The sequence below is a fragment of the Chenopodium album genome, chromosome 10 (assembly GCF_948465745.1).
Source record: "Chenopodium album chromosome 10, dcCheAlbu1.1, whole genome shotgun sequence".
Lineage (NCBI taxonomy): Eukaryota > Viridiplantae > Streptophyta > Magnoliopsida > Caryophyllales > Amaranthaceae > Chenopodium > Chenopodium album.
Window position 1 is genome coordinate 57,491,845 of NC_137843.1, and position 14,513 is coordinate 57,506,357.

At 39.2% G+C, this 14,513-nt stretch overlaps 1 protein-coding gene and 1 pseudogene across 1 annotated transcript; one reads left to right on the plus strand and one right to left on the minus strand.

Annotated features, from left to right (window-relative positions):
- The first annotated feature begins 1,492 nt into the window (after positions 1-1,492).
- LOC145564279 (CDPK-related kinase 4-like) lies at positions 1,493-5,782 on the plus strand (annotated as a pseudogene).
- A 1,132-nt stretch (positions 5,783-6,914) lies between these two features.
- LOC145565521 (uncharacterized) lies at positions 6,915-11,039 on the minus strand. Its single transcript, XM_081625496.1, has one exon. The coding sequence runs from the start codon at positions 11,037-11,039 to the stop codon at positions 6,915-6,917; it is 4,125 nt and encodes a 1,374-aa protein (XP_081481622.1).
- Positions 11,040-14,513: the final 3,474 nt, after the last annotated feature.

The window sequence follows — 14,513 nt, forward strand, 5'->3', positions numbered from 1 at the left end:
AAAGGTGAATTTTATAATATAAAGTATTGTTAGTGAGGATATATATAATTGTTAATAGAAGAGAAATAATAAATAAAAAAAATATACTATAACTAGGGTTGGCAGGAGAGAGAAATAATAAAATATTAGTGGATGCTTACCAAATAAGGAAGTGTTACTATTATGAAACAGATGTAAAAGAAAAGTATTGCAATTAGTACAAAACGAATGATGTACTTAACTAACATCATAATATACTATGGGCCTATTCGAATTTACTAAAAACAACTGAACTGAACTAATTAGGGTTGAACTAAATTGAACTGAATAGAGCTTAAATGGATTGTTTATGAAAGAAGAAAATTAGGAACTATACCGAATTGAAATGAACTGAAATTAAGCTGAATATAACAGGCCATATATCTGGTAAGCTTTTGGGAGATAAATTATCTAAATTACTCTTATAAAATGCATGTGTGGAATATATCCCGAGGTAATAAAATAAACCATGTGCACAATTTCTTTCATCTCCTTAAAATTTATGCCTTGTGGGTCAAGTAAAAAAAGTTTGAGGAAGTATATTTTTCTTAAGATTTTTTTGTTAAATTGCGAAATCACCAGGTATTGGTGGGGCTCAACATGGTGTTTGTTAGAGCATTAATAATGCACTAGTTCTTAAAATGTAGTACTTATTCTCTTTCTTATTCCACGTCATCAATAATGCACTAGTTCTTAAAATATACTTCTTATTCCCTTAATGTAACTTAAAAAATGCACTATTTCTTAACACAGGCCATTTTCTCTACTAAAGAAAGCTTTTACTTTTTAAAAAAAACATAAGCCATGCAAAACACAAGAAATGTAGTAATAGCAAATGCCGTTTTGAGCCTAGTCAGCAGTGGTTTTTAATATTAAGAGCTATTCCTTATTTTTGAACCCCCAACCCCAATTGCTAAATAAGAAACTTCCATTTCTTACCTAAAAACTAGTTCTTAAATTTTCTCTCTCCTTAAGAACCACCTAAGAACCCCAAATGTTAATGCTATTATGGTATTGGGTTCGTCCGTCATTGATGATGAGAAAGGTCGGAAAAGATAAGAAAGGTCGAAAACGGGATGATGACGAAGGTAAAAGCTGAGTCAGCAGAAAAACAATAAAATATTAAAAAGCTCGCCACATTGAGAGAAACTTAAACATAAATGTTTCTCAATTCTCATATTGAGAAACATAAATGCAATTATGAGAAACATAAATGCAAGTCCTTTCTTTTCTACTCGAACTTGAAATACTGGAGTAATAAAATGCTAGATTATCTTCCAAAGATTATAGTGTCCCAAATTACCAATCCATCATACAAATACCAAACAAGCTTCAAACTTTAATTGCCAACAACTTCAACTTTTCCCTCTACTTTGAATTACTCTCTTCTTTAGCTCACTTTCTCCCTCTAGTATTAAGATTAAAACCTTATAATTTTTTGACGTGATTTTCAACCAATCCTGGCCGTCCGATCATGGGGCACTGTTTCAGCAAGAAGACTACTTCATTGGCGGTCAACGACACCGTTTCATCCGCCGTTGAAGACCCAACTCCGGCGAGTTTACAAACGACGCCGTCTCGTAGCCCTTTTCCCGCCGGAATAAGCCCTTCTCCGGCGAGAACTCCGGGAAGGAGAACGATGAAATGGCCCTTTCCGCCGCCGTCGCCGGCGAAGCCTGTAATGGCGGATTTACGGCGGTGGAGGAAGGAGAATGGTGGGTTTACGCCGGAGAGGGCGGTGGAGCAGGAAGGAGAAGGGAGGATGAGAGAGAGAGAGAGTTAGAGAGAGAAAGAGAAAAGGGTTTAGACAAGAATTTTGGGTATTCCAAGAATTTTGGGGCAAAATATGAATTAAGAGAGGAAGTGGGTCGAGGGCAATTTGGTCATACTTGTTGGGCAAAGGGTAAAAAAGGGGATGTTAAAGGTGTTTCTGTTGCTGTCAAGATTATCTCTAAAGCTAAGGTGCGGTAGTATGTGCCATTTTGGTTTGTTTGATGGTTAAATTGTCAATGTATGTATGTGTTGGTGGTTTCGAGTTTGCGAGGTGGTTACGTGTGTGAGATTGATCAATTTGAATATTAACATAGGGTTTCTTGTTGGATTATGCTTGATTGTTACATTTTTGTATGTTTGTACCTGGGGTTGGAATTTTTGGTGGGTGTTTTTGAGTACTAAATTATGAGATTTGGACTATACTTGTGACTTTGAGAGTATGTGTTTGATTTGGTTGTTGCTTGTTAAATTGTGCAACTATTTGTTTATTAACTTATGAAATGTGGGTATAATGTATTTGTTGGATTATGATTGATGGTTTTGTAGGCTGTAGCATTGTTAATAAGTCCTTTGGTAAACTTATTTTATTTGGCTGTGGAGTTTGATTTAGGATGTCTATTTTTATAGTTAAGTAATTATTTGATTTTATATTTTAGATTGAATGGTTGGAATGGAAATATTTACAAGGTCGGTTTTGGTGCTATATAGTGAGGGGAAGTAGAGATCATCTATATGAGCTTGGGACTAATATTACGAACTTAAAACATTCTAATAATCCAGTGCCAACATCATGATACAGGGATTGGTTTATGTTTTGCCTCTATCTCGAGACTCATAACCTTCAATGATCTTCATTTATGGTTGTTTCCGAGTGGAGTTTTATTGACTTGTAGGGTATAATTAAAAAGTACAAGTATATTTTAGTTTTAGTATTTGTATTGTTTTTTAGTTTTTTTTTTTTTTTTTTTTTTTTTTTTTTTTTTTTTTTTATCTAAATCTTCTTGACTTTATTGAGTACGGAGTAATAATGAATGAAACTGATGACTTTGGGCAGATGAATTCATCAGTTGCAATTGAAGATGTTCGTAGGGAGGTGAAAATGTTGAAAGCATTGTCTGGCAACCCGCATATGCTCAAATTTTATGATGTATTTGAGGATGCTAACGAGGTCTACCTAGTCATGGAGTAAGTGCTTCCTGAATTCTGCACGCTTAAGTGCTTATCGCATGTTTTGACTTTGATTCAGTTGCTATTGAATGTGCTTATGGCGTTTTACAGGGATTTACAGATGATAGCAGATTGTAGAATTCATAAAATGGCGTCTAATTTTAATTTGTATTATATTCTATTTGTCATCCATTATTACTTAAGACATGATGCCTCACTAAGGATACAAGTGATTTGAAAAATTAAAAAAGAATCAATATAATTGTACTTAGTTTGGCACTTAGGCCTTTAGCTATATTCGAGTTTTCTGATCAGTCTTTTTGAGTGGTGAAGGAATTACTACGTAATATATTATGACACATCTATTTTGACTTGCAGATGGTGTGAAGGTGGTGAGCTATTAGATAGAATTTTGCAAAGGTAAAATTTTGATGCAGTCTTATCGATTCCCATAGGAGTTTTTTTTTTTTTTTTTTTTCTTTCTTTCTTTTTTTCAGGGGGGTGGGGGGGAATGGCGGGCTTGTATGAATTTCTATACTTATTTTCAATTTTAGAGAGAGATATGTCGAGGAAGATGCCAAGGGAATTGTAGTGCAAATATTATCTGCAGTTGCATTTTGCCATCTTCAGGGTATTGTGCACCGTGATCTAAAACCAGAGGTATGATATTATCATTGTGGGTTTATGCTTTTAGCTATAAGAAATTACTTGGAGGTTTGTTAACCACCAGAGGACCCTATTTCTTTGCAGAATTTTCTATTTGCTACAAGGGATGATGATGCGTGCTTAAAGGTTATAGATTTTGGTCTTTCTGATTATGTCAGGCCAGGTAATGGCAACTTCATATTTTTAGTATTTGCAATAGCTACAATTAAGTAAATAAGATTTGAATTTCCTCTTTAACTTTAGCTTAATAAAATTTGGTAAATTTGACCAGAATAATTCCCACCTTATGGCCATCAACTTCAAATAATTCCCAAAATGGACTTATTGACTGCTATCTTACATTGAGGATAGATTCATTAAGCTTCTTTTGATGTGCAGATCACAGGCTTAATGATGTACTTGGAAGTCGTTTTTATGTTGCACCTGAAGTGCTGCATAGATCATATAACACTGAAGCAGATATGTGGAGCATTGGTGTCATAACGTACATCTTGTTATGTGGAAGCAGACCTTTTTATGCAAAAACTGAATCAGCAACATTCCGTTCTGTGTTAAGGGCTAATCCTAATTTTGACGATATACCTTGGCCCAATATATCAGCAGAGGGTAAAAATTTTGTCAAAAGGCTACTGAACAAGGATCAAAGGAAAAGGATGACGGCAGCACAAGCACTAGGTGAGTACTTTCTTTCGCTTGGGTTATGTAAATGGTGTATGGCTTCCTTATATCTCATAAACCTAGTTACTTTCCTGACATAACCACTGATGACATTACTTACAGCTCATCCATGGTTAAGAGATGAAAGCAGACCTCTTCCTTTAGATATATTCCCGGTCAAGCTAGTAAGGTCATATATGCGGGCCACCCCTCTCAAACGAGCAGCTCTAAAGGTGAGAATCTTTATCTCTGGTGTGCACACACTTGTGTAGGTTTGGCATGTCATAAGCTAAACTAAACTTTGTCCCACATCGCAAGAGAATCCTTAGATTTATAATGACTAGCGTTTGCTCTAATAAATAAAGAGTTGTCAGCAATGTGTCTATTAAAAACTTCGAATCATTTGAGTGCTGAATTGCTACTCTATCTCAACAAGATCAAGGATGTTAATTCTTTGAAACAACTTTTATGGTCCCTCGAGATATTGGTAGGCTGTAAAGCCCGTAATAGACAATGATAGTAATGAATCTGCATGTATATTTGGAAAGTTTTTTCTATGACATGCCTATAAGGCTATAATTATAGAGATTGATCCTCCCCCTAACATGTATTACTCTGCATAAAATCCGTTACCATTCAATAACTATGGGCATAATTGCAGGCTCTTTCAAAAACTCTCACAGATAATGAGCTCTTTTACCTCAAAGCACAGTTTAGGCTCCTAGAGCCAAAAGATGAGTGTGTCTCTCTTGAAAATTTTAAAGTGGTAAGTGCAACCCCCACCCTCGAATTTCCGACTGGTCTACTCAGATAGATGAAAATTCTAATCGAGCTTACCTTTTTTTTAAAAAAAAATCATGTCACTTTTTTTACAGGCCCTCGCAAGAAATGCAACTGATGCCATGAAAGAAGCCAGAATTTCTGATTTTTTGACTACCGTAAGACAGTTTGATACGTCAAAGTTGCCTATCTAGCTAATGTTTGATTACTTGATAATTGACCAAACTACTAATATTAGCGAAACTAAAGTTAACATTTTTAATCATTAATTACATTGGAACCAAGTATTTTATTTAGTAAAGGCTAACAAGTTGAGCCTTTTAATGTAGATGGAACCATTTTCTTCCAAGAAGATAGATTTTGAAGAGTTTTGTGCTGCGGCAATCAGTGTATATCAACTTGAGGCTCTTGAAGACTGGGATAAAATTGCTACCACGGCGTTTCAGTATTTTGAGCAGGAAGGTAACCGGAGGATCTCAGTTGAGGACTTTGCAAGGGTATGCATTTAGTTTATCCACTTTTTCCTATTCTTCTTGTGGTTTCAAGTTATTGTCTCTTATCATTTTCGCGGCATTATGCATAGGAATTGAACTTGGGCCCAACAGCTCATACTTTAGTCAAGGATTGGATACGCAGCTCTGATGGGAACATTAATTTAATGGGTTACACCAAATTCTTGCATGGTGTTACATTAAGGGGCTCCAATACAAGACGACGATAGCTTTTTGAGTAGTCTACTAGCAGGGCATGCATTTTGTACCATCACCAATGAAACTCCTTTTGAATTCTAATACTAGATTATCCGTGATTTAGAGTGATGGGGTTATAGAAACCCCTTGGTGGGGAGCAATCGCGCTCCCCCACCTCCACCCCCAAATTTTTGTAAATTTTCAGTGTGTGTGTGTGTGTGGGGGGGGGGGGGGGGGGGTGGTTTGCATATATTTTGACAACCTTGGAAAATCTGACTGTAAAACAATCGGCTGTTTAGTTCAGCCTGTATATTAGTTGTTGCAGCATAGAAGATTAGAATCCGATGCTTGAAGGCTTTCTGAAAAACTCAGAATGTTTCATACTTTGAAGTAGCTTTTGTAGTCCCCTCTTGTATGCAGGAATTCTTCGCTTTCAGCAGATGATGATTGTATGAGAAGCCCCCTCCAATGTTAATGTTACTTGGCCTGTCTGGTTGTATCAGTTTATGCTGATGTTCAATTATTCTGCGGCTTCTACTAATAAAATTGATACCCATGTAGCGACTTGAAAGAATTTCGCGAGCACAAGAATGTTACGGATCTATTGAACATTGTAGGTAAAACTAGAGGTGTCAAAAGAACACCTGACCCGATCTGAAACTGATCCGAAAAATATCCGATTTAGATTTGGACTCGCGTTGACATAACAATTTAGTATGACTTAATTTTAAAAATTTACCCGATCCGATCATCCGAATTGACACTCCTAGGTAAAACTCTAAAATGTACAATATCCACAGAAAAATGTACTCCCTCCACTTATTTTTTTCAAGTGGCCCACTTTTAAAAAATGACCGGTTTTTTTTTTAAGTGTCTTATTTATTAATTTAGAAATTCCACTCACATTATATACGTAGTATTATTTCTCTCTTCCTTTTGACCCTATTATTATTTTATACTCGGCAATATTTTCCCTTTTCAATTAAAGTGATTAAATCTAGTGGTCCCTCTTTTATGTTTCTCTTTCTTTTCAAAAGTTTCATTCCTAACTATACTCTACTTATATCGAGTACTTCGTATTAATTTACTCTTTTGCTTAAAATGTTGCACACACCCCAAATACTTTTTTTTTTTTTTTTTTTGACAAAGGATACAAACAAGGAATTACACATTAATACTAAAGCAAATAGAATTAACCGCCGCTTCTCCAGCAATTAGATGAGCCTTGTGGACGCGCTGACGATCCGCCTTATGAATTCGGCAAACTCGAAACCTAGAGGCAAGTTGTAGAATTTTCAGAATAAGCCAAATATAATCGATATAACCTTGCCCCTCCCCTCGAAGCAGGGAAACGAGAAGATAGGAATCAGTAAAAACTGCGAGGGACATAAAACCTTGAGCAAACGCCCACTGTAGCCCATACATGCAAGCCAACGCCTCCGCATGTAAGGCCGAGGAACACACCCCGAAGTGGCTACCTCCAATAATCCTATCATCCAGAGAGTCTTCATTATCCAGGCACCATCCCATTCCTGCACGTCGAGAAACTTTGGCCCAAGCACCATCTATCTGAAGAGAAAGAAGAACACTCCCATGCGGAGTCAGGCCAAGCTGAGCCATGTAAAACCCGGGCGGTAAAGAAAGCCCACCCGCTGTGGCCGCAATAGAAGGGATGCTAGAAGTGGCATCTGAGGCGACAAAAATTGCATGATTATCCATTACCTCCTGAAACAGAGACTCAAAAGGCCGAGCCACAGAAGAATCCCTAAAAATCCTGGAATTACGACATAACCACAAGCTCCAAAGCGTACCAACAAAGGTACCTACGCGAGTACTAGAAAGACCATCCTGACTGATAAAAAGTCGGATATAATCTTGGATCCAATCTGAGAGAGAAAGGGCTCCATAAAATTCTGAGCGAATGCCGAGGCATCCACCCCTCCAAACCGAACGTGCATTAAAGCACATTCTGAAAAGGTGTTGTAAATCCTCCGGTTCCGAATGACAAAGGTCACAGCAGACATCTTGAATCGGAACTCCTCGATGATTGAGTTCTACCTTAACCGCAAGAGCGCGGTGTAGCACTTTCCATAAGAATAACTTCCATTTAGGCTGCACCGGAAGAGACCAAAGAACCTTCCAGAATGAATTAGAGGCGGAAGGTATTGAAGGAAGGGAAAGTTGTTGTTGAAGCATAGCATACCCAGTTTTAACCGAGTATTTTCCAGAAGGGGTACCCGACCAAAAGCGAAAATCAGCCCGAGTCGTATCAGGGGCCTCCATAGCCAGGATTGTAGAAGCATCCGCAGGAACAAACCAATCAACAACTTTAGTAGTATCCCAAGCCATGGACTGAAAATTGATGAAAAAACTGACAGTGGGAGGGGGCGAATGTGGCATAAGAATTGCTGGTTTGAATTCAGGAATGCTGCCGTTAACCCACTTGGCTAACCCTGCTAGAGTGGACTTGCCATCACCAGTTTTCCAGTTACAGCAGGAATTCAGCAGAGTGTTCGCCTTGAGCAAACCCCGAAGGCCGTAGGAGTGGTGTCCAGAATAACGCGGCCCAGAATTAGGGGTGTTGGAGAGAAAGGTCGTGCGAGCACTAAAAACTTTAGAAACTAGCAACTGCGGGTTAGTAAAGAATCTCCAAACTTGTTTCATGAGCAAGGACTTGTTTAAGGACGACAAGCAGCGGATGCCCAAACCACCGAGGCCACGAGGAAGGTGCATGGTATCCTTATTTACCCAATGCATACCTTTAGTATCAGAGTGCGCCCAGAAGAAACGCAATAGTAAAGAGTCAATTTTCCCAGTCACAGAGACGGGTAATTCATAACAGGCGAGAACATGGGAAGCCATAGCAACAAGGATTGAGTTAATAAAAATTAACTTCTGCGTTTGGGAGAGGCGTATGGCATTTAAACAATTAATTCTGCCCGTAATTTTGTCGATGAGAAACTGAAAGTGATCTTTCTTTCTTCCAACGAAGTCAATTGGAGCCCCCAGATGATGATCGAACACCCGAACATGCTTCATTTGAAAAAGCGATTTGAAGCCCTGCTGGGCCGCCAAACAGATATTAGGGCTAAACTTAATCAAGGATTTCGACAAGTTTAGTTGTTCGCCTGAGATCTTAGTAAACCGCTGAATAATGTGCATGATATTTGTACAAGCTGTAGACGAAGGGTGGAAGAAGATGAGCGCATCATCCGCAAAGAATAAATGGGAGATAGTAGGGCTCCGTCTAGACAACTTGATTCCTTGAAAGAGCTTCAAATCCTGTCCCAAATGCAGCATACGAGAGAATATATCCATGCAGAATAGGAAAAGGTACAGGGAGATGGGGTCACCCTGGCGAAGACCACAATGTGGTTTAAAGGTTTCCGATGTGGTGCCGTTAATCAAGGATTTGTAAGACACCGTGGCAAGACATTGCTGGATAATCTGTAACCAACGATCCGGAAACCCATAGGCTTTAAGAACCTGCAAAAGAAAACACCAGTGGATTCTGTCATAAGCCTTGCTCATATCAATTTTTATCGAAGCGAGCCAATTTGTGCCAGATTTCGAACTATTAATTTTCTCCATTAGCTCATGACTCATCAAAATATTATCCGTCATGATGCGGCCTTGAACAAAGGCATGCTGAGAATCTGAGATGAGAGAGGGAAGATAATGGCGCACCCTTGCCACCAAACACTTAGAAGCACATTTGTACAATGTATTGCAAAGGCTGATAGGACGTAAATGCCCCACCTCTGTTGGTGTACCAATCTTAGGAATCATAACAAGAAGGGACTGATTCCATTCTTTTAGTAGAAACCCCGTGAGGAAAAAGCTTTGAATGGCAAAAACAACCGAGTCACCCACGGCATCCCAGTGGGATTTGAAAAATTCGACTGTAATTCCATCCGGACCCGGAGACTTACTATTCCCTAAAGAAAACATAGCAGTGCGAATCTCAGAAGAAGAGAAGGGACGATCCAGGTTTGCAAGCTGAGAAGAATTGAGTCGTGGAAGATCTAATTCTCGTAGAACAATATCAATCTCCGGATCATAGGGAGGCATAGAATCACATTGAAAGGTATCTTTTAGGGATTTCACTACCACACGCTGGACATCCGTCTGGCCATACTGAAGAGTTCCTAGGTCGTCAAATAAGGAACTAATCTCATTCTTCTTTTGTCGACATTTAACCTTCGAAAACAACAGTTTCGAAGGACAATCGCCTTTAAGAATCCAGTTTTTCTTACAGCGTTGTCTCCAGAATTGCAACTGCAACAAAATACTATCTTTTGAAGTAACAATATTGGTCATGTAGAGAGAGGCATCAGGGAGAGATTGAACTAGCTCACCCTCAGTAGCAAGATTCTTCGTAAAGTTTTTCCAATCTATACCCCAAAATTTCTTGTTGTTGAGACACCAGTTCCTAATAAGAGACTTGACATGTTGCATGTTCTTAGAGAGAATGAACATTGGCGAGCCATTGATATTGCGCTGCCAAGTAGAACGAACAAAGTCATGAATATCTTGATATTCCAAGCACCAGTTGTCCAGTTGGTAAGGACGGTTAGACAGTTGAATGAACGGAGAGTCATCAAAGAATATAGCAGCATGATCAGATATTAGAATCGGTTGATTGATTAACCTACTATCAGGATAATTATGAAACCAATCAGAAGTCATGTAAGCCCTATCCAGTCGCTGTAAAATCAGTTGATCGTCATCCCTATTATTCGTCCACGTATACGGAGGACCTTTAAAGGGAGTAGCAAGTAAACTTGATTTCAATCTAAAATCAATAAAGGAATCCCAACCTTTAATAATATTAGACCCCCCCAACCTATCATAGTGATGCTCTATTTGATTAATATCTCCAATAATCAAACAATTAGGGGCAATTGCAAGTAAATCTAAAATCAGACCCCACACCTGAGGCCTATCTTCTAGAACAGGAGCACCATAAACAAACATCACGCATTTACTATTTCCATTAGTAAGTTTGACATTACAAAGTACAACATTTGAGCAACAAAAAACACAAGTAACATCATCCGCACCATAACCAAAAACTACTAAACCCCCGCTAGTACCTACTGCATCAACCCCAAAAACTGAAGTAGGACTAGAAGTACTAAGATAGCTAGTCACAAAAGCCACTGAAACCTTAGTTTCACAAAGAAAGAAAAAGTTAGGAGCAAAAGAGTGTAAAAGCCAAAACACATAAGGAAGCTTAGGAGAAGTTTGATCATTTAGTCCCCGGCAATTCCAGGATGTGATCTTCATTGAACCTTGGGGGGCTGTGAAGGGCCAGCCGCCGAACCATAAGTAGTAGAAAACCCAGAAGACAAAGGCAGCGATTTGGTGGTAGCACCATCACCAACCTTAGACGAAGTAAACCCCTCCAAAGTTTGCTTGCGGATCTTTAAGGAAGAAGAGGTGCTAGAGTGTGTGCACTTCCTCTTGCTGCCACCAATATGCTTATGCTGTGAAGGTCGGCACGCAAATGCAGCGGAAGCGCAACCCAAGTGAGCAACTAAGGACACATCCGAGCAGCTCTTGTGAAGAGGCTGCCCACGCAAGTCAGAAGCAGGCATTGTATATCCATCTTTGTTATGCACATTAAGAGCTCGAATTTTGCGTCGTTTCTGAGACCAAGCTGACCCGTAATAGCCAAAATAAGGGTCCTGATCATATGATCTGGAACGGGGAAAAGCATTCGAGCAAGCCCGTTTGGAAGGCCCACTGTCCGAGCAAGACGGAGCTTTCCCTTTACCTGTTATATCTTGCGGCAGGGGAGCAGCAGCAGCTCCATTTGAAGAATGTTGTGCCTCTTTTGTATCCTACAAAGACAGATTTTGAAAAGTGGGAGGAATAGCAGTTAAGGCAGGTAAAATATAGCACTCCAAACAAGCATCTTCATCTTCAGAACTGCTCGAAATCAAGCTCTCCTCCAAAGCAGCAGACATTCGAAACCCCCCAGCATAGGAATTGCGTGGTTGGGCTCGAGTAGGTGGTCGAGTAAAGGGATCGTATGGGTCACCCTGAGGAAAACCAGCCCCCTGCTGCTGCTGCCGCGCCTCCTCTGCGCGGTTTTCTTCAGCGAACCTGGTGGAGTATGGGTTATGGTATGATTCAGGCGTAGTAGGATCGGTTTTCGAGGAAGCGCTGCTCGCATTCCCCAGTTCATAAGCAGAGCCGTACAGAGAGTGATCCGAAGAAGAAGGAGAAACCCCATGAATTGGATGTGACATATACCCATTCTCATAAATCCCATTAATTGGGATAAATTCGGGTTCAATATTGTCATTATCATCGCCATTAGAAGCAGCGCCATTCCCATTACCCTCTGGCTGATTATCATCATCCCCACCCGAAGAATCAGAGCCCGAGCTTTCAGAATCATCGTGCTCCCCATTCGCATCCTCACCCAAATCATCATCCCCATCTTGATTGGAATCCGAAGTATGGTGGTCTTCCCCATCCGCACCTGAGTCACCATCATTATCATTGCCATGGTTATCATCAGCATCAGAATTTCCCGAGTTGCTGCTCGAACTACTGTCATCATACTCAAAGTCCTGAGCTAGGATGAGCAAATTTACCCTGGTATTGCGAGTTGTAAAAACATCCTGAGTACCCTCTATCATGTTGGTGTAAAAGGGTCTAGTGTTTTGATTATATAAGACCGTGTACCCTTGTGCCTCAAAGGCTTCCAAACGAGAATGAATCTTCCTAGTAGCCGCATAATCCGAGGAAAGACATATTTCTTTATCATGACCCACAAGTCCACATTTTTTACAAAACCGAAACACACCTTCATAACGGAAATAAATCCAAAGCGGCTCAGCTTCACCGGGCACAAAACAACCTGGAACTAAAGGCTTAGAGAGATCTATAAGCTGTTGTCCCCTGTATTCCGGCTCCTCCGGAAGGCCATCCCCATCATAATCTAAGGTTTCTACAACCCCCACCAGCTTGAGCGTTTCGACAGCCCATTCCGGGTCAAGTAGCCCAAAAGGAAGACCATAAACCCTAACCCAAAGCCTAGTAATATCAAAATTAACATTCCCAGGAACAGTAAACCTATTGCACCTACGAACGTTGCAAATACGACCATCCAAAACGAAAGTGTGTTGCTCAAGTAAGGCCTCTACGTCCGCCAAATTTGAACATGCAAAAACATAGTAGCAACCAGTACGATGAACAACAATATTACCTCGTGAGAGCCACTGAGTATCGACCATCTGTTGCACCATGGATCGACTTGGAGGAGTAGGCCCAAAGAAACGACCAAGAACCGCCTTGTTCCAATCGATATTTGTTAAATAATGCTCCAAAGGCTGATTTAAATAGACCCCCGATTGGTAGACAGTCCAATAATTGACATGCGCCATTATGACGAGGACAACAAACTACAACTACAAGCTAAAGTAATAAAGAAGAGTAGTTATTGAAGTATGGAGTAAGGAAAACAGAGAATATTGAGAAAGTGATAGAATGAGCTGAGAAAGGATGAGAAAAGAATTAATTCCTTATAATTCCTTATTAAAAAAACCCCTAAGGGACACTAATCACTTCCTGGGCCTTGTACAATTACACGTGGTAATCAATGGGGTAGGATTAGTAACCAAGAAGAAAGGTGGGGCTGAAGAACTTAACCTTTGGCGGCAAGTAAATTTCGTACTAGGAAAGACGAATTAAAAAAACCTCCAAAAAAAACTGATTGGAGCATGGAAATAAAGAATCCTAACAAAGAGATAATAAAATATAGTAGACAAAGGATCTTTGTGGACAAAGAAGGAGTGAAAATAGTGTGGAAAATCAAGAACACCCAAGAACAGACTTCGAACCCTAGAAACCTAGGAAAACGGCAGTGGAAAGTTGAGAGGAAAAAGAGCTGCTTGCTTGGGTTATCCTTTTTTAGTACAGGAAACAATTGATGACCCCACCCCAAATACTTAGAGGTTGTGTTTTGTATCACTTTGGAATACTGAAGCTGTGTTTTCTTCGAGAAAATACAATTTTATCAACATGAGAAACATTGTAACTTTCGTCCTTTTGGCTAAACATACATTTACATTAGAGGTGATCATTTGCGGGCTTGGACGGGTAGCGGGCCGGGCTTATGCTTATTTTTTTGTCCAACGGGCTTTATGTAGCAAACCCGAACCCTTTTATGCGGGCTTGATACTTTGTCCATGCCCGCTTGTTAAACGGGCCGGGCTTGCCCGCGGGCTAACGAGCCTTAATTTTTGTTTTATTTTTTATAACACTAACTAATCTTTTTATTATTTACTTGTGCTAAAATTATTTTGGTATAGTTGTCTTATAATTTTTTGTTCACAAATGGTAATAGAAATTTTAAAAAAGGTTGAAATTATGACATATGTTATAAATATATGTAAGATAAAACTTATTTAATAAATGTTAATGATAAAATATAAAATTAAAATTAATAATTGTAACTAATAAAAGCTTATAGTTCAATATAGTCTCTTTGTATTTATTTTCAAAAATACACAAAGTATGTCATAACTAACTAACTAAATAAAATTATTAAAATAAGAATGTTATTATTATTATTATTATTATTATTATTATTATTATTATTATTATTATTATATATTAATAAACGGGCCGGACGGGCTAGCCCGCGATACATATTTCTTGTCCATACCCGCCCATTTATGTTAACGGGCCGGGCCTAGCCCGCCCAAATATCCAATTTTTTTCAAAAAGGTTGTCCAAGCCCGCCCT

Excerpts from the sequence above, each read along its gene's own strand:
- LOC145565521 (XM_081625496.1), bottom strand. The coding sequence starts at position 11,039 with ATGAAGATCACATCCTGGAATTGCCGGGGACTAAATGATCAAACTTCT.